Below are 20,704 nucleotides of genomic sequence, written 5' to 3'. Positions count from 1 at the left end.
CCACCACAGAGACCTCCTAACAAACAATCATCTTAAGGCCATGGTTTTTCTAAATACGGACTTTCAGGAATGTTTCAACACTCTTTGCATTATTTATTATTTTTTTTGTCTTTTTAGAGCCACACCCACAGCCTATGAAGGTTCCCAGGCTAGGGTCGAATCAGAGCTCTAGCTGCTGGCCTACACCACAGCCACAGCAATGTGGGATCTGAGCCACATCTACAACCTACATCACAGCTCATGGCAATGCCAGATCCTTAACTCACTGAGCAAGGCCAGGGATCGAATCTGCATCCTCATGGATAATAATCAAATTCATTTCCGCAGAGCCACTGTGGGAATGCCCTCTGTGCATTCTTAATAAAAGGAACACAGCATTTCAGTCCGAAGTACCTGAATTTAGGTGATTTCTTGGCATAGCCACAGTGTGTTTCAGATAGAGTATCTTATTCCAGAACAACATATGATCTTCAGTTTTTTCTTAATTATATGTCTTGGAAATCTCTCCATCCTTTTAGATGTATCCTTATAGATGTTCTTTGTATCTTGCATGAGGGGTTCCCTGGAGTGGATACTAAGAAGTCTGACTTTGGGGCTTTGGAATCTGTGAATTTTTAATTTTAATATAAACTACCTTCCAAAGTAGCTGAGCTAAATTGCACACCTTATCAGCAGTGTATAATGGTAATTATTTCTCCCTGCCTTCCCTAACATTTGATATAGACATTTTTTTTCAAACTGTTAGGTACATAATGCCATTTTTCTCGGCTTTAAAAAAAAGGTCTGCTACTGTATAGCACAGAGTAATCTACTCAGTACTGTGTAATAACCTATATAATAAAAGAATCTGAAAAAGAATGGATTTATGTATATAACCGAGTTACCTCGCCATACACCTGAAACTAACACAATTTTCTAAGCTGACTATTCTCCATTAAAATTTATTTTTAAAAAAAATCTAGTCTCCACCAAAAACAAATGGACAGATGGATCAATAGATATCACATACACATTAGCATATGTCATTCATAGATGTTTATTCAGACTAAATCTTTTCACACCATTATAAACTTTGTTATCTTTAATTGCTTTATTATAATGAACTTTTTAATACAAATCACATTCCTAATCTTTAACCAGTTTCCTAAACTTCAATTTCAGTCATGAATTTAAAAAGCTTTCAAAAAGTCTTCGCACTACCCCTGTTCCTTTTGTGCCTTGATATCTTAGATCTTTTGCTGTGAGGTTTGGGAATCTGAGTTGATGGTGAGGGTATTTGAAAGGATGAGGGAAGGTGACCAGAAATTGCTCATTAGAGGCAGAGAAACAGAGCAAACAAAGGTCAAACCAATTATTTCTCTCCGTTCCTGAGAATTTACGGTATAGAAAGGGGGACAATTAACTAACCTTTTCAACATTCGAGAAATATTTATTGTTGTCTACCATGCACTAGGGACTGGGTATATATGTGAGTGAAATGATTATTTGTTGTCACAGAGTATTTAGTCTGGTGGAAAAGGCACAGATAACAAGTGCAGTTACCAAGTGACACAACTGGTGCTGACAGGGACAGAAGCAGATACAAAATTGTGCTACTGTTTTGAGACCTAACACACAAGAAGATGCTTAACACGCAAAATTAGAAAGAAAGCTTTCCTGAGAGAGACTCTAGCATTTTTACCTGGCCGTAATTGTGATAGATGGTGAGAACCCAGTGAGAAGAGTGGCAGTGGAACCAGGTGAGGTTGGCTAGAGGGACACAGGACAGGTACAGGTGTCAATAGCTTTGTGGGATTAGCTAAGAGAAAATGAGAGTGGGCTGACCTGCTGGAGCAGAGGCACAATTTCAGAACCAACAGACTGCCACTCCCCAGTGCCAGAAGACATTGCTTAGTATAGAACATACCCGTGTAATGAATTTCATTGCCGTGAGATGTTGTTACCTGCTTTTATAAACATGTGAAGATGCTTTGGATAAAATACGAGTATTTGATTCTATTTCTAGCATATCATAGATCCTTAGTAAATGTGTGTTGAAATGAAATTCACCTGTTAAATTGACATTCTCCTCAAATATTTCCTATTTATTTTTTCCCATTAATGTCTTTTCCCATGATATATTGCCCCCTGTTGTAATGTATTTTAAATAAGTCAACACCACCAGGTATATTTTTTTAAAGTAAAACTGGCATCCGTTTCTTTAAAAATTAGTAAAGCAATAACATGAAAACCAATGCCAAAATGAAGACTAAATTATCATTAGAACTTACATGAATCCCGTAATGCAAGTAGTTAATTATAGCAAAAACAACTATTAATGAATCAACATTAAGAGAAGGGTAAATAAGAATTGCTCTGTTTTCATAGAGAACAAATCTGTGGTTGCCACAGAAGAGGGAAGGAGCCGGATGGATGGGAAGTTTGGAGTTAGTAGATGCAAACTATTACCTTTAGAATGGATAAACAATAAGCTTCTACTGTATAGCAGCAGGAACTATGTCCAGTCTCCTGGGATAGACCATTATGGAAAATAACATAAAAAAGGAATGCATATATGTTTGACCGAGTCACTTTGCTGTGCAGCAGAAACTGGCACAACAGTGTAAATCAATCATATTTTAATTTTAAAAAATTTCTCCCTTTAATCTATAAATGACATTTGGCACAGAAAGTCTTATTTTTTGGATGTTATTACTATGGGTCAGGTTAATTACTATGACAGCTCATTTTTTTATCATTATCATTTTAATGCAGGATTGTGGCTTGCTGATTCAACCAGAGGAAACCTGTGGGTTACAGCCTGTTTCTTCTGACTACATTGAAGCCATTTCACAGCCCGAACTAAAGATTTGTCCATCTGGGGACACAAAAGGTGACTCTTACATTGAATATCATTTCTATTGTTTAAAAATCCCTTAATATAAAAAGTAGATGCTTATTTAAACTATCCTTGTACCAAAAAAAATCAAGGTAATACAGTACTTTTTCATAGTATGAACTGCAACACGTATACTTAAGGTAAATACATTGTTTTCATATGTGAACTATTTTGATCAGTCAAATGCATTTCTTTTCATCCTTTGCTCTTTGCCTGGTTAATTCATATTCACCAGTAGATCTCAGCCAAAAAGTCACTGTGCCAGAGAGGCTCCCTTCGTTTTCTTTACTATATATTTTCATGCCACCCAGTGTTTTTCATCATGACTTTTCCACAATTTTTAAATGGTTAAGTGTGTAATTGATTGTTTGATGTCAGTCTTCCCAGGCTGCAGCTACATAAGGACAGAGAGCCTGAGTTGTTTACATTCTGCTAGTTCACTTAGCACCATGTTTCTGCAGACTAGCTACAAAGTAAGTTGTCCTTAGAAACCAAAGAACTGCAAAAGATGTATGTTCAGTTTTTAAACCATTTTTTCTGTCTTTTTTGTCTTTTTAGGGCCACACCTATGGCACATGGAAGTTCCCAGTCTAGGAGTCCAATGGGAGCTGCAGCTGCCAACCTACACCACAGCCACAGCAACACAGGATCCAAGCCACATCTGCAACCTACACCACAGCTCACAGCCAGATCCTTAACCCACTGAGCAAGGCCAGGGATCGAACCCACGTCCTCGTGGATGCTAGTCGGGTTTTTTACCCCTGAGCCACCATGGGAATCCCATTAAATCATTTATTTTAATTAAAAAAAAAAGCACTTTGCAAATGGCCATCCCCTAACATCTCCCATATATTGAGCATGAATAGAGCAGGAAAATTGTGAAGTCAAATTCAAATTATAGCATTCCATCCTGCCTAAGCCAAAGGAAGATCTGGAATGAGACACCCTGGTGCCACCACCTGCATCCCCAGTTTCTTTCCTTCCCCAGCAACCTTCTTTCAGGAGAGAATAGTGGGGTTAAGCCAAAGCTGGGGCTGAAAATGCCCCCGGGCGGTAAGAGGAGTAAAGAGCATCTTCTGGGAGATTCCCGGTTACCGCTGCAGCCTCCTGACCCCCAGCCCCCCCTTCAGCTGAAAAGTCTGAGAAAATACTCAGGAGATTTTCTACCCTTGCCGTGAACTTCACATGGCAGCTTGAATGGGAAATGAGTTTCACAAATGGGCAGGACAAATTGCAATTTGGCACGCACCGTTAACCAACCTGGCATCTCCCTGTTCTTGAACATGTGTCCTAAATAATAAATTACAGTCGGTGCACAGGGGAGGGATTTACCCATTAGGGTGTGTCAGGTGGTATGATTTATAATTCTGGGCTAAATGAGATATCTACTCTTGTATACAAAGGAGACACCCACATGTCTAGGTTTTTTTTTTTAATCAGATGACAGTTTATGAGAATCATAAAACAACTTAATTCTCTTCCTCCTCCTGAACCAAGTCAAAAGTTCTTCAACAAAAAGGTGAAGACACATGACTGAGATTCCTCAAGAAACAGCAGCATCTTCTGTCCATTACATTTCTTGTAACTTATGCCAGGCCCTGTTACAAAGCTGTCCCCGTGCCTGGTCCCTATAGGAGAGGCTGCCATAAAACACGGGCCTTCTGGTAATTTGAGTAGTAAGGCCTCTTTAAAGAGGCCCCCAATATTGGAGTTCCCATCGTGGCTCAGTGGTAATGAGCCTGACTAGGATCCATGAGGATTAGTGTTCAATCCCTGACCATGCTCAGTGGGTTAAGGATCCGTCGTTGCCATGAGCTGTGGTGTAGGTCGCAGACATGGGCTTGGATCCCACACTGCTGTGGCTGTGGTGTAGACTGGCAGCTACAGCTCCGATTCGACCCCTAACGTGAGAACCTCCATATGCTGTGGGTGTGGCCCTAAAAAGACAAAAATTAAAAAAAATTTTTTAAATAAATAATCTCCCAATATTGACTCACCAGTCAAGCCCAGACTCCTTAAACTGACAATAATCTGACTCTTCCCATCTTTTCCAACTCCTCCCAGCCTCTTGACCTCACCGCAGGCTGAGAGTCAGCTTCAGGACTCTTGTCCATGCTGTTCTCCACTCCTAAAAGTTTTCTTCCCGTCTTGGTCTAACTTCTCCAGATGCTCTGTCTTCCTGTCCAGGAAGACTTTATCACCCCACCCCGAGGGTTGCTTCTCTTCTAGGCACCCAGAATATCTTAGGTGCATGTCTACAAACAGCACTTCGCCCAGTATGTTTCAGGCACCTGATTGACATGTTGGTCTCTCTTTCTCTAATTGGCAGTCTTCGGGGTGGAATAATGCAGCCAGGCAGGGAAGGGAGTGGCATGAAACAATCCCCAGGGATGAAGCCAGCAAAGATGAAAATATATGTACATGTATTTTTAGCTAATTGTGCTTCTTTTTATGTTTTATAATGGCAGTAATATATCCAATATGAGTTTGTGTACGTATAGCACAGGGTACGTGTATTAATATGTCAAAGGTGCAGCAGCAACGATAAGTTTGAACTAATGACTACCCTAAATGCAAGTGTGTCTAGAGCAAGGATTGTACCTTATTCATCTTTCAGCATCTAATATGATTTAAAAATAGTTGTTGAACTGAAACCAGGATCCAAGTCCTCCTCTTTTTCATGGAAGACTGTGAGCAGCAAAGTATAGCCGACCAGGGGTAACTGCTTCGCCCTTGAAGCCCTAGAGAGCTAAAGATTCAAGGGAAATGAGTGAGATCAGAGGCAGTTTTCAAGAATGGATTTTTTCCTTTCTTTTCTTTCTCCTTCCTTCCTTCCTTCCTTCCTTCCTTCCTTCCTTCCTTCCTTTCTTTCTTTCTTTCTTTCTTTCTTTCTTTCTTTCTTTCTTTCCTTTCTTTCTTTCTTTTTCTTTCTTTCTTGCTTGCTTGCTTGCTTGCTTGCTTGCTTACTTGCTTGCTTGCTTGCTTGCTTTCTTTCTTTCTTTCTTTCTCTCTTTCTCTCTTTCTGTGTGTCTCTCTCTCCCTCCTTTCCTTCCTTCCTTCCTTCCTTCCTTTTTCCCTGTTGGAGATGAATTCCTTCCCTCATGGTAGGACTCCCTTCTGTTAAAAGAAATTATCCTGCTTGGTGACATTGGAGGGACAGATATCTCGGTGCTCTAGCTTTAGCTTATGAGGTCATGGAATGGTTGCAAAGTCTTATTTTCACAGCACATTACAGTTATTTGGCAGAACTGGATCCATTGTATTCTCCTTGAAAATTTTTTTTTCAATAACACTAGCTAATATAATTTTGAGTGTCTGTTTTTAAAAAAAAAATTCAAGTGGAATTCTAGCCTTGGAAAATAATTAACTATAAGACAAAAGCTAAAAATAAAATCTATTGTTCAGAAAAGAAAAAATAATTCTTCTAATTTTCAGAAAGAAAAAATTTATACAGTGCTCATTGAATGAGAATTACCTTTAAAGAAAATAATTTAGATTGTATTTTATGGTATATAAGCAAAAGCTTGTATCATCTTTTTTTGGAAGGAAATATAACAACTTATAGTTTAATACTTCTAATATTGAAAATATCGATGTATTTTTTTTTCTTGAGTAAAAACAGCTTTATTTTCTAACATTATAGAGTCAGGAATTAGTGCTATCATTTATATGATTTTACATCTCACCAGGGCCCTAAATCACAAAGTTAAATTTTTTTTCTCCATTGTATCACCCAATCTGATTCACTTAAACGGCTGAAATCTAACTTGCATTAAATATAAAGCTATAATGATAAATCAAATAACTTCTTCCAGGAGTTCCCCTCGTGGTGCAGTGGAAACGAATCCAACTAGGAACCGTGAGGTTGCGGGTTCGATCCTTGGCCTTGCTCAGTGGGTTCAGGATCCAGTGTTGCCCTGAGCTGTGGTGTAGGTCACAGATGCGGCTGGGATCTGGCATTGCTGCGGCTCTGGCTTAGGCCGGTGGCTATAGCTCCAATTAGACCCCTAGCCTGGGAACCTCCATATGCCACGGGTGTAGCCCTAAAAGGTTTTTTAAGGCAAAAAAAATTTTTTTTAAATAAAAAAATAAAACAACTTCCAAAAGGCAGTCTCATTCCTCAGAATATTATTCCTTAAGACATATGCCATACTTCATTTCAGAAATCACAGCTTTGATTCATTCATCGTTTAAATATATCAACAGAATTTATGTCCTTCTTCTTGACAGTTTTTGTTGAGCTGGTATCATTGAAAATGTCAAGAAATTCCAGCCCTGCAGATGTTATGCAGATGTCTATTTCAAGCAGTATTACCGACAATAAAAAAGGCATTGTTAAGCCATACAAAAATGCAGTTATGACTATAAATTTAGTTGTATGAACCATTGGGGCTAGGTTTTCAGAGACGCAATCAGGCATCTTTTTTATGTGCATGTAATTTTATTCCCACAAACTAATGTTACCCATATTTGGATCGTTGTGCATGCGTTGGCCACTCGTGTCTTCAGCCTAAGCAGCAAATAGCCAAAGAATATCTCGGTTCGTGCAAAATTAGCTGTTAGCAAGTTGATGGGGGGAAAGAGTGTTTGAGAGAGGGATGCACATGCTGTGAGATACTCAAGGATCTGAGGAAAACTGAGCCCTTCAAAATATTATTAAATCACATCTCATTGACAGAGACACATTTATGTTCCCAACATACCACCATCCTATTAAAAAGAAAATTAATAATCTTTTTAAAACCTTGGTCTCTGAATACACAAACCCACAGAATAAATTCAGCTTTTAAAAAATAAAGATACATTTATTGTGACAACCTCTCTGTGGGTTTTTCTTTAAGTGCTTCTAGAGGGAGTGCAGGGCCATATTGCATTTTCTCCCGATAATTTTATGCTGACCTAACCTATCATGATAAAAAGATCTGCTGACTGGAGATCCAGGACCTCAGTTCAGGTCCAGCCCTGCCACTAATGGCAGGATCCTACTTTCATCATTTAACACCCTGGGCTTCAAGTTTTTTCACTGTAAAAGAAGAGGATGAAAAGGAGATCTCAGGCCTCTTCTAACTGCATCCAGAGGATTCTGTATGCCCACAAAATCTCTGTGAAGAAAAGACTCTTTCAGAGGAGGTGGGTTTTTTTGTTTGTTTGTTTGTTTGTTTTCTGTTTTCGCTTTTTCTTTTTATGGCCACATCTGCAGCATATAGAAGTTCCCTGGCAAAGGGTCCGATGGGAACTTCAGCTGGGGCCTACACCACCACCACAGCAACACAGGATCTGAGCCACAACCTACACTGCAGCTTGCAGCAACACTGGATCCTTAACCCAGTGAGGCTGAGGAAGCGCCTTGGATCTAGCATTGCTGTGACTGTGGTGTAGGCTGGTGGCTGCACCTCTGATTCAACTCCTAGCCTGGAAACGTCTATATGCTGCAAGTGTGGCTATAAAAAGAGAAAAAGAAATACTGATGCCTGAGTCTTATAGCCAATGGTTCTGATGAATCAGTCTAGGATACAACCTGGGCAGGAGGCATTTAAACACCTTGCCAGGTGACGTCAGTGTGCTGTGTTGAAGCCCACAGAGCTGGGTGCAAGTGGAGCCCAGTTCTGTGGGTCTCCAAAGCCCAGGCTCTTTGACTTCACAGTGGTATTTTTACTCAATGATACCTTACCCACTACTAAACTGTAATTGTTTTACATGTCTAAATTGTAACCTTCTCACCTGATTGTAACTTTTGAGTTCTACCATTATAATTAAGAGCATGGACTCTGAAGCAGACACTTCAGCTCAGATCACTTGGACAAGTGACTTAACCTTTCTAAGCCCCTAAGTCATTACGTACACTACAATGGGGGTGACAGTAGGGTTGTTGTGAGGTTGAATAAGTTAACTCAGTATAGTGCTCCTCAGAATACCCCTGAAAACTGGGAGTTTGGGCTTAGAGGATGCACGCTGTTACATTTAGCATGGATAAGCAATAAAGTCCTACTGTACAGCCCAGGGAACTCTATCCAGTCTCTTGCGATAGACCATGATGGAAGATAATATAAGAAAGAGAATGCATGTGTGTGTGTGTGTGTGTGTGTGTGTGTATCTGTGAGACTGGGTCACTTGGCTGTACAGCAGAAATAATCAACTATACTTTCATTAAAAAAATAACAAGACTCCCCCTGACATCTAAGAGGTGCTCTAAAAATGGTAACTATTTATGTTTTCGTTATGATAGTTTAACAACAGTAATGCCTAGCACTTGACAGGTAGATCCTTCAATAATGTGTTAAATTAAAATCCTCCAAGAGAGTGATATGTATGTAGAGAAATGGTAGATCATTCGCCAGTCCTGAAATTGTAGTGCTAGTACTTGCTGGGTAGACACCGAATGAGGCAGCTTTCTGGAATTCTCATTAAGTTCAAAAATCAAAGCAAAGAAAAAATTTTATGGGAAGAGGAACAAGTGAGTCCGCATTACTTTTGGACTGTCCTGTGTTTCAACTTTCTGCTCCTGTTGACACTGTCCCCCCCTAAAGTAATTCTGCTATATGAATTCTTTCTTTTCCTGGAAGTCAGTGTTTTCATCTTTTGCCCCTTCTATTTCCTTCTGTCTCCTCCAGCTTCTCTCTCTTTATATACCCACACTTCTTTTCCTTCCTGTCAGTAAGAGCCATAAACCAGATCTCCTTTCATATGTTACTATTCGTACCTATTTTCTCACACACACTCACATTCATAATTCTGACACTCTGACATCCCAGCGTCATGAAATGTAAAATTCTTCCCCTGAAAGTAGACATTCTTCCTGCTAAAAGCAATGGCACACCAGATCCTTTTGTTGGCAGACCCACAAATCCAAGCCAGAATGGATAAACTTGTTAAAAACTTTCCTTCCTAACTCAAAATGTAGCTGGGACTATTTAGCTCCTCGACCTTTTTTTTTTTTTTTTGGTCTTTTTGCCTTTTTAGGGCCACACCTGCGGCATATGGAGGTTGCCAGGCTAAGGGTCCAATCGGAACTGTAGCCACTGGCCTACACCACAGCCACAGCAATGCGGGATCCTTAACCCATTGAGCAAGGCCAGGGATCGAACCCGCGTCCTCATGGGTGCTAGTCGGGTTCCCTAACTGGCGGGCCATGATGGGAACTCCTGCTCCTCGACATTGTGAAGAGAAAGGTACAGCAGTAGCAGAGTGAGACCTTTTCAATAGAGCAGACTGTTGCTGGACACATCAGGGTTTTCTCCACAAAGGACACAAATAACCACTTCATATTTCACATGCTAGTTCACACTCCATTTCTGAAAAAAAAAAAAAAAAACAAGGAATAGACAAAAACCAACAATCATTTCTTGATTTTTTTTTTCTAATAAATGATTAATGTATCCACTCACACGAACTCCACCCCATATTCTGTGATCATCGGCCTGGGAAAAGAATCTGAAAGAAAATGGATAGGTGTACATGCATAACTGAATCACTTTGTTGAACAGCAGAAATTGTCACACCATTGTCAATCAACTGTACTTCATTGAAACTTTAAAAATGAAAAAAAACATTTAAAGCTGGAGTATTTTGAATATGTTACTTTATCTATAAGATAAGAACGATTTTACATACAGCTTCTTGAAGATACTCATTTATCTTATTCAACATTTACTAAAGCTCGTGGCCTGCTCTGTGCCTGAAATCTGCTGGTAACAAAGATGAATATGGTTTTGTAGCTGGTGGGTCCTTTAAATACATTATCCATTAAGTCCTCCTGCCAATTATGTGAGGAGAACAGTACACACCCCATCTAACAGATGAAGAAATCAAAGTGACAGAGCTAGAAGAAGGTGAAGAGATTCACAGCAAAAGGCCATGGATCGAGGAGTTCCTGTCGTGGCGCAGTGGTTAACGAATCCGACTAGGAACCCTGAGGTTGCGGGTTCAATCCCTGCCCTTGCTCAGTGGGTTAACGATCCGGCGTTGCTGTGAGCTATGGTGTAGGTGGCAGACGCGGCTCGGATCCCGCGTCGTTGGGCTCTGGCGTAGGCTGGCAGCTACAGCTCCGATTAGACCCCTAGCCTGGGAACCTCCATATGCCGTGGGAGTGGCCCAAGAAATGGCAAAAAGACAAAAAAAAAAAAAAAAAAAAAAAAAAGGCCATGGATTGCATTAAGGAGCAATCGCCATTCTTCAAAACAATAAATTCTCAGGATATTAAAATAATGGTCTTACATCTCATATCTCTTGAGGGCCGAGAATATAACTGTCATTAGATCAGTCACCTAAGCATGTATTAGGCCACTAAATATTTGTGGCCAACTACCTCAGTATCAGTGGCTCCCTTTTACACTTAGGTCCTATTAAGTGCCTAATGTTCTATTTGAAAATAAATAACAAATGAGTAGTACCCAATCGCTTTAATCTTTTATAAGCATGCATTTTCACCAAACAGAACTCATCCTTGATTGCAGCATGAACTGTGTTATTTCAAAATATTACCACATGTTGTGATTCTGTTTAGTGCATTTATATGAGAGTGGTCTCCTCACTGTAGTTTCTGTAATGATGTGCCATCACTGAATTCTAGAATTACTTGCCGACTACAATTTCACCCGTAGAAGCTGAACCAAAGAAGTTTTGTTGTCTATTCCAGGCCAGTGGATCGTGCCTTGCCTCAGCTGTTCAGACAACAGGACCTGTGACTGGAGAGAAATCACTTGGCAGCCCCACGACTGCCAATACAGCATCCTAACCAAGCCTCAGCTCCAGCAGTGCCTGGGAGGAAGGAAGGTAGGTTCTGGATCCAGTGGGGGAGACCTTTAATTTACGCCACCTCTAGCACCAAAAACCATGCAGTTGCACCTTCTAGACCAATTCCTGCTCTCTCACTCCAGAAGACAACTAACCGAATGCAGTTTGGCTTTTTTGGATTGTGTGTTATTGTAGAAGAGCCTTAACAACTTGTGCTCGAAATGCTTGGTTATTTCCAAAGACATCTCCTTGACAGATTGAGGCTATTAAAATTGTGTCCTGTGCTGACCCAGTTCCATGCTGGTTTTCTCAGCACACATGGGTAAGAGCTGGCCCTGTCAACTGACAGTTGGAGGTTCAGAGCAGCTGGCCTTGTCAGCTGCAGCCTCAGCGAGGCACTTCAGTTGAAGCAGCCATCTGTAGCTCGCACAGGCAGTGGAATGCATGTAAGACTTTTGCTCCAGCTTGCCTCACGCACGGCCTTGTTTTTACACACTAACCTTCCTGACCTTCTCTCACGTTCCCTGGGCAGGTCTCGCGTGGACCTCGCTGGGCTGCTTTTCCTTTAGCGTGGCTTCTAAGCTGATTTCTGGAACATGCAGTGTCTCCTTGCTAGGCACCCTCTGACTAGGTAGATTCCGGCAGAGCTTTCGGACGTGGGAACTGGGCGCATAGACTGAGATGCTTGGTTGACGTGAAGTAAGTAATCCTCATCCAGATTTGCAAAGTACCTTTTATGAGACGGACATTTCCTTATAAACTGTTTGTAAGCTCTCACGCTCGGGCAAGACTGATTTCGAAAACTGATTTTTTTTAAAGATGTTCCATGAATACTTAAACAATGCTGGACTAAATATTTGTTGATTTTTCCAATTAGGCCTATGGTCAGATTTTCTACCAGCAAATGATGGAAGAATTCAGAAAGAAACACGAGAGGGGATGGACCTCTTCTTCATGAAGAGTCCATTATAAATGCCCTGAGGTTCAAGCCTTTGAGTATCTCTAAAGATAAAGCAGCAGTTTTAGTTAATTAGTTTCAAAAAGGGAAGGAAAGAAAGCAAAGATCCAGAAAATTCTGTTGCTGTCAGTACCATTAACTGAGCGTTGACATCTGTGCCAAAAAAAAAACTGTGCTGCTGACTTTCTTACACCTTCAATCCTACCCGACTGTAAGCTTCAGGAGGACAGGAACTGTGTTGGATTCACTGCCTTACTTGCCCAGCTTAGAACAATGTTTGATACATAATATTCACTTAATAAATATGTGTTGAGTAAATGGACATGTTAAAATATTGTTTATTCCTAATCACAGGTCTGCGAGGTGGCTACGATTATATCCGTTTTCTACTTAACAGATTTTAAAGTTCAGAGAGATTGAGTAATTCACCTGCGTTCACTCATGTCTGTGATTGGCCACTACTCAGGCAGTTTTAACTGTCAAAGTGGGCAACCCAACCTCCACATCCTAGACTGGAAGCAACAAAAATAGCTGTTGCCATAGTAAGGCAGACTTCTCCAGACTCTTTCAGAATACTGTCTACTAACCTGAAAGGCAATAGATGTTCGTGTAAGTTCATCACTAAATGAACCAGGACACACTATTTTTCAGGCTCCTATTTTTCATCTGAAAAATAGTGAGTCTAGATAATCTAATCCTATGCTGTAGATTAATCAATTAGGTAGAAATCTAAAAGTCTTCTTCCCTGTCGGTCTTAAAATACCATAGACTGGGTGGCTTAAATAGATAATTATTCCTCACAGTTCTGGAGGCCGAGAAGTCCAAGATCAGGGTGCCAGCATGGTTGAGTTCTGGTAAGAGCCTGCTTCCTGGCTTCTACCAGCTGCCTTTTTTCTGTATCCCCATAAGGGAGAGGGCTGGGGGGAGAGAGCTCTAAGGCGTCCTCTTCTTATAAAGACACTAATTCCACCACGGGGCCTCCACCCTCATGACCTCATCCAGACCTGATGACCTCCCAAAGACTCCACCTCCTGATACCCTGAGGAGGAGAGTTAGGGTTTAAACATGTGAATTTCAGGAGGACACAAACACAAGGTCCACAACACTGTCTGTTCATCTCAAGGCGAATTATTAGCAACTCTGCAAAGTAATGGTAAGAAAAAGAGAAGATCATTTCTTTCCATCTGATGGAGATGATGTTACACAGTCTGAAAAGAAAGACCTGTGTGCAGATCAGGTGATCCCAGCAGAGACCAGTCAACTGGCTGCTAGGCAGGAAGGGCTTCTTTGAGTGATTCTTGGGGTCCAGAGGCGTCTTTCAGACCTGCAAGCTCAGAAACTCAAAGTTGCCAGCACACTGGCAATCATCCCACAGAGTCTGTCTTGTTTACTAGGATGCTGATTTATTCTACACACAACAGAGAAGGCTTGTACATTTTTAGCAGAGGAGCAATGCAATCAGAATTAGAAAAATCATCCTGCAGCAGTACGGAGACTGCTTCCTACGGGGAGGAGGAAATGGGTATGGATGCTGGGGAGGAGGTGGCTCTTCAATGGAAAAATTCCATCATGCCACACTGAGGAGGCAAAGAAAGTAAAGAATATGCATAGAATAATCCCATCAATGTAAAACCTAGTGCTAAGAGTAATGAGCCCTTAGGAGTCATTACGTAAGTGAGGGGAACCAGGGGAGGCGTGGGCTGGTGACAGGATTGGCTATATATTCTGCCAGGCCCAGGGCAAAGTGAAAGTGTAGGACCCTGTGTTCAATATTGATGAAGAATTTTGAGAAGGCAAAGGCAGAACAGGCAACCTTCTACACAGATCCTGTGTGAATGTCCAGGAAGCCAGTTCAGAGAGTAAATTATGGTTGACCAAGTGTGGAGAGATCTTTTTCTTTTTTTTTCTTTTTAGGGCTGTACCAAGGCATATGGAAGTTCCCAGGCTAGGGGTCGAATTGGAGCTACAGCTGCCGGCCACAGCAAGAGCCACAGCAATGCAGGATCCGAGCCGCGTCTGCAACTTACACCACAGCTCACGGCGACACCGGATCCTTAACTAAGGATCAAACACACATCCTCATGGATACTAGTTACTGCTGAGCCATAATGGGAACTTCCCAAGAGATCTTTTTTTTTTTTTTTAAATGTCTTTTCTGATTTTCTTTTTCTGTTGGATCTTTTCTAATATTTAACTTTTTTTCTAATGTATGCATTTAAAGTTATGTTTTCTTTTCTTTCTTTTTTTACATGTTTAAACAAAGAGACCTTTTTAAATGTAGGTTTCCTTCTCCATCTACGTGTAGAGCACTCCTGGAGTTCCCGTTGTGGCTTAGCAGTAACAAACCCAACTAATATCCATGAGGACATGGGTTCAATCCCTGGCCTCACTCAGTGGGTTAAGGATGTGGCATTGCAGTGAGCTGTGGTGTAAGTGGCAGATGCAGCTTGGATCTGGTGTTGCTGTGGCTGTGGCGTAGGCCAGCAGCTATAGCTCTGATTCGACCCCTAGCCTGGAATTTCCATATGCCACGGGTGCGGCCCTAAAAAGACAAAAAAAAAGTAGAGTGTTCCTATGAAGCCTTTCTTAAATCGGAGTGGAGGGAAGAGTGCCCCCCATTTACTGAAAAGTTCAATTTCAATACTTTTCACTTATGAAAGACCTACATGAGTATCTGTTTTCGCTAACTAAAAGAACTCCAAAGAGTATTTTCACTTTTAGAAAAAAAGTCCTTATTCTCCTAATCTAAGTCTTTCATAAAAGCAAAGTGGCATAAATTGAACTTTTGGAAAGCAAGGGGTTATGTGTATGTATATTACCTTTATTTTGACAACATGTATGCACCTTGCTTTATCTAAAGGTCTATATTTTAAAAAGTTGTGTAAATCGGAACTAGGGCAGAAGCAGTGGAAATGCAAAGAAACTGAGAAAGACATTTATATTCAGAATCACAGAACTTGGTCATATGCAGACTGGAGACTCATACACCACACAGCAGAGATAATTGTGTAAATGTTCATGATTCAACTGTGAATAGCACTTATTTTAAGCAAGCTCAACTTATGAATAGTAGTTAGTTAGCAAAAGGTTTTCCCTCTACATTGATTTTTCATTTTCCCAAAGAAAAATATAAACATCTTTCATTACTGACACAACTAAATTCTCGTCCTACCCAGAACTCTTTATAATCACCATTCTCTTTCAAAGACAAACGCATGTTAAAGCATAGAAATTTTAAAAAGTAGAAAAAAAAGAAATGCAAATATTTTGTTTTAGGAACACCTGATACACTGAATTTGGGTGGGGAGTGGGGGGCAGCAGAGGGCTCTTTTTGCTATGTCAAACATCCAAAGAAAGAAACATTGCATATATATGTTATGTTTGAATGATATTATGCAGAAATTCACTTTGCAAATGCACAAAGATGGCAGGGTGTAGTCGGAGCCTCAGCCAGGCACTTAGGAATGCAGAGATTTGTTTTTTTCCTTGAAGGCACTGGAGTAACTCTGCTGCCCCCCATGAGGAACCTTGCAATACCAGTTACCCCTGACACATTGTCACCGAGTAGAATCCAGCCCATCACTTAACAAACCTAAGCCCAGAACACTTTTTTTTTTTCACTTTCGGGATGTTGCCTTGTATGTTTAATCACCTAGTTTGTGTTGAGCCAAGAATCTGGGCACACCTAGAACACCATGATCTTCTAAGGTGCTAAATTTCTAGTAAGAATGCAAAGAAGAGAAGTGATCATTATAATGTAGCATGATCATTGCAAAGCTTGGGCGAAGCACAAACCTGGCACCTGACCCGGACTGGAAGGGTCTGGAAAAGCTGCTAAAAGAGCAAGTGCCTGAGCAGAGTAGTGTTGGTAGGTAAAGGCAACCTACCAATCACACAACTTTGAACTAGTTCCTTTGAACTACAAAAAAACCATAAAGATCTCATTTTTGTATCAGAAGAAACTACAATGAGGGTCATATCACTCAGGCTTAGTGCTCTCTCTGATTTTTCTCTTCCTGGAGGGACAGAGACTCAAGGTAACAGACAGTGGGCGAACCAAGCAGGTGAGGTGTGTCCTGCAGATGATTCTGAGTTACTCATTTTCAGTGTGCTCCAATTTATGCCCTCTTATCATGTAAAAGTGGGGACATACCTCAACACACAGTTTCAAAAGTTTCACTTTTACTCATCGGAAGACTTTCCATTAATATGGAAAACTCAGATTTGTTACAGTGAGAATCTGAAAATGTTACTTTAATAGTAGTACAAATATGTTGTACTACAAAAAAACAAACAAACAAGCAAACAAAAACCACAGAACTTGATTTTAAATCCCAGTCAAAGCAAGCTTTAAGGGACTGCATTAAACTGAGTTATTCTTCTCCAAAGAATCAAATGAAAAGGCAACAGAATTTGACGGGGCCAGTGAGAGTTAGTGGAAAGTGAGGCCTTCAAACAGTTCTGCTTGCTTTAGAATCTCCAAGTAGTCATTTCTCTCCATTGAATTTCCTCATGTTATTACAACCTCTTCCATCTTTTTACTACCACTTCACATTGATGAATGGGAGACTCTGCTTGGAAACGGAGGCCCCCTGTGGGGAAGGAACAAACACAAATCAGTAAGGATTTAAAAAGGGTTCAGGAGTTCCCATCGTGGCACAGCAGAAACGAATCCGACAAGGAACCATGAGGTTGCGGGTTCGATCCCTGGCCTCGCTCAGTGGGTTAAGGATCCCGCGTTGCCCTGAGCTGTGGTGTAGATCACTGAAGCGGCTCAGATCCTGCATTGCTGTGGTTCTGGCATAGGTTGGTGGCTACAGCTCCAATTAGACCCCTGGCCTGGGAACCTCCATATGCCACAGGTGCGGCCCTGAAAAACGGTCCCAAAAAAAGACAAAAATAAATAAAAATAAAAAATAAAAAGGGGGTCAAGTTTCTGATAACTTTGACCAGGAATGTCACTGAATTCAATGTCATGTAAACAGGACTGAACTTTTTATACTTCAGCCCTTTACTTTGGGGAACAGGAGGCAAATCTCCGAGGAAAGATGGTAGCAGGGTTTCTCCGCAGACATTTGTATGAGTTTCTTTGGCATACTGGTTTGCATCTGGAGGGCAGGTAAATGTGAGGCCCCTTTTAAATGAGTTATTTCATTTGTAGGCTTTTGTAGCTATGTATAGGTTTTGTCATATACAATCATGTTGAATCAAAGCAAAATCCCTTGAAAAAGAACCACCTATGTTTTCAATTATACTCTGACACACGTCTCTAAATAGATACACACCTCTTCCTTAATAAACTTTGAATGGAACTTTTATAAAAATTTACCAGAGCATAGCTTTGTAATCACAGTGAGAAAAACATAGGAAATAGTTTAGAAATGGGATGATGAAATTTACAACTGAAAAAAACTGAGGAGCCTGACCAAACCAAATGAAACTAGCTTTTATTTTGTTTGTCAGTTGAAAACACAGTTCGGTATTTAAACCAGTAATAAAATGTCTGAGAGAAGAGTGCAATTAAGAAAGGGAAATATAAAAAGGCAATATTTACTGAAAGTATTTAAACTCAGCTGTGAAAACAGGAAATGTAACTTACATTTTTAAGCAATGTTTGCAAGTTAAGTAGTGTCTTGGACTTAAAGGTGTTTACATATTTGAAGTATGCCCTTTTTACGATAATATGTTCTGACAAATATGTGAATTCCATTATGGTTACACAATTCGCTGTTGCTTGTCAGTTTCAATAAAAACGGGGTGAATAGAAAGAAAGGTGTGTGCCTGACTCTAACCAGGAAAGGATGGCTTACACATAATGCCCACAATCCAGAGGGAAAGGCAAAATAAACACTTTCATGCTAAGCAGCTAGAAGGTCTGTGTCTAGGTAATACTGTTCAGTTGTTTGTTTTCCTTTTTTGCCAAATTTCACATTTGAGAGTGATTTGCCTAAATGCCCATTTTCATTTGTTCTTGACCCCAAAGAGCAATTTCGTTGTTCATCTATAGGCAGTTTAATCAAAATGCATCCCTGAAAAACATGCATAGCAATCGTATTACATTTCACAGAGAGATGTTTTGTTGAGCTAGATTTTTAGCCTGCCCGAAATATCATTAGCCATCTGACCGTGTCAGCTTCATATTAGAACTGAATCACACCATACCTTACTTAGAAATGGGCAGGTATCTTATGAGAGGACTGGTGCTCAATCCTGGGGCTCATCAGAACCACTGCAGAGCTTTCTAAACATAATGGGCTGTTCTTGGCCCCGGACTACATGTAATGAATAAGATTCCACTTCACTTTCATTTTTCTTTATTTACCACCGTGAGAGCTCTCCAGTAAGCAGGCATTGCCTAGATTAACAGACAAGTAATGCTTATATAACTTCCCCTCTTGGAAGGTTCCAGTGGGTTCCTGTTATCTGGCTGAGTCCTGTGTTGGCATCTGCCTGCACTATGTTCGTTCTGAAGAACTATCGCCGTCTCTGTGAATGTTGAAGCCACAACCTATGCAGAAGGAAAGAGAGGAAGATGGGAAATGATTTTAAATGAAGGATTTTTTTTTCCCTATCCATTGATTCTACATATACCCACCTCTTCCCCAGCTTCAGCAGATCAGCAGAATCTGAGACGTTAACAAGCTACCTTGATACTGACTCAACCCAGATAGCTGCCATTGCTTCTCTTCATTTCTTTATAACTTGCTTTGCTAACTATGTCCTTGTTAACTTTGCTGATGCTGGAGAAAAGAGGTAATGGAGTAAAATATGTGCATGTTTAAGGATCATCATCATTAGTTCTTTTTATTCCTGATGAAATAAAATGAAATGGCAATCATTTTGTGGTATGTTTTGATCAAAAGCTCCCAGTCTTTGTTGCATTTTTACTAAGAAATGCTATTTCTTGCTATTATTTGTCTCAGGGAACCAGTTTCTCTTAGAGTAGAAGTTCTTTTATGCGTCACGCGGACTATAAATTTAGCCTGCATATACTTCATGCTTTTGCTAATTCACAGATGGAAAGTCTGAATCTAGGGTTGAGTTGTTTTCCCCAGAAAGGCTTCACCTGTCGGAGAATGTGGTAAAGACTAGCTAAGTGTTCATCAGCCTCATTTCCTCCTCTTCTGGCGCAGAGCTTGACCACCTTTCTCAGTCTCCCCTGAAATTACGTGCATGATGGTAGGACTGAGTTCCAACCAATGAGATGTGAGCAGCAGTAATGTGCCCAGCCCCCAGGGTGGACCTGTAGGCAACCTGGCAGCTCTTTACTCTTTCCCCCAACTGGCCATCAATGCCCAGTGAGTTCTAGGAAACCATGGTTGAGGAGGGCACAGCCTATTCATCCTGGGACCCTGAATGACCTCCCTACCCATACCTGCCTGGAACCACCTGGATGGTTGAATTGAGGGAGAAATAAACTTCAGCTGTGTTTAGGCCACTAGACATTTGGGGGCTCTCTTTGTTAATAGCACTTCGCCTATCCCACCTAATACAGACTGTATAATGTTGAGACATTGGAAATGAAAATAAAGATAATCCATTTCATGGTTTTTTAATAAAATTATTTTAAATTAAGCCCAAGATTTGGCAGAGCTTAAGAACAGGATGTGCTTCTAGGTCCTGGGGTCCATGATGGTGTGAAAAAAGTAGAAAAAATTACCAACCCCTTCATGCTTTTCATTGACACCCTGCCTGCTGAGGTTGGAGACTAGAACGGATCCAAAACTCTTCTTTGTCTCCCACTGAAGAGCTGAGGTCCAACCTCTCATGACACATCTAGACACAGATGGTTCTGCTCCTCTCCAGAACCCACTGTGATAGAGCTAGGCTCCCTTCATTGCACCACAGGACCAGAAAAGAGATACTGCACAGGAAAATGCAATTCAGTCTTTGGGATAAAGTTGCTACTAGAATCCAAGATATGACTAATGTTATTCCTGTGATGGGTTTATTGAACCAATACTTAATCCTGACTCTCATAGGCCATTGTTCTACAAAAGTAGAAATAAAATTCATTTAAGCTGATTATTGTTACACGAGTTTTCAAAATGTTTTCAGACAAATGGATTTATTTTTATCACTGCCACTGTTGCTGCTTTTGTTTTGATTCACATTAAAAGCCTATATTGGAGTTC

General features: G+C 40.6%; 1 protein-coding gene and 1 long non-coding RNA gene across 22 annotated transcripts in view; one reads left to right on the top strand and one right to left on the bottom strand.

Moving 5' to 3' along the window:
- The window catches only part of CPED1 (cadherin like and PC-esterase domain containing 1), a 281,918-nt gene that overhangs the window by 233,260 nt on the left and 27,954 nt on the right, over positions 1-20,704 (top strand). For 14 of the 21 annotated variants that reach the window (XM_021078989.2, XM_085006011.1, XM_021078990.2 and 11 more), the window contains 2 exons: positions 2,755-2,872; positions 11,514-11,650. In XM_021078989.2, coding sequence (XP_020934648.2) covers positions 2,755-2,872; positions 11,514-11,650 — 255 coding nt within the window. Of the gene's footprint in view, positions 1-2,754; positions 3,511-3,557; positions 3,692-11,513; positions 14,488-17,399; positions 19,408-20,704 lie in introns of those variants that run through there. The other 7 variants (XM_085006020.1, XM_085006018.1, XM_085006017.1 and 4 more) reach the window with 3 other exon arrangements.
- Positions 18,872-20,704, bottom strand: part of LOC146394974 (uncharacterized) — a 52,720-nt gene continuing 50,887 nt past the window's right edge. The window contains exon 3 of the long non-coding RNA XR_014834418.1: positions 18,872-19,077. This is a non-coding gene — a long non-coding RNA (uncharacterized LOC146394974). The remainder of the gene's footprint in view (positions 19,078-20,704) is intronic.

This window comes from Sus scrofa, chromosome 18, assembly GCF_054392235.1.
Source record: "Sus scrofa isolate SSC_HxYL_T2T_F1_AM1 chromosome 18, Sscrofa_HxYL_maternal_Yorkshire_Landrace_v2.0, whole genome shotgun sequence".
In the NCBI taxonomy this organism is placed as follows: domain Eukaryota; kingdom Metazoa; phylum Chordata; class Mammalia; order Artiodactyla; family Suidae; genus Sus; species Sus scrofa.
This window is presented reverse-complemented; position numbering and strand designations above follow the sequence as displayed.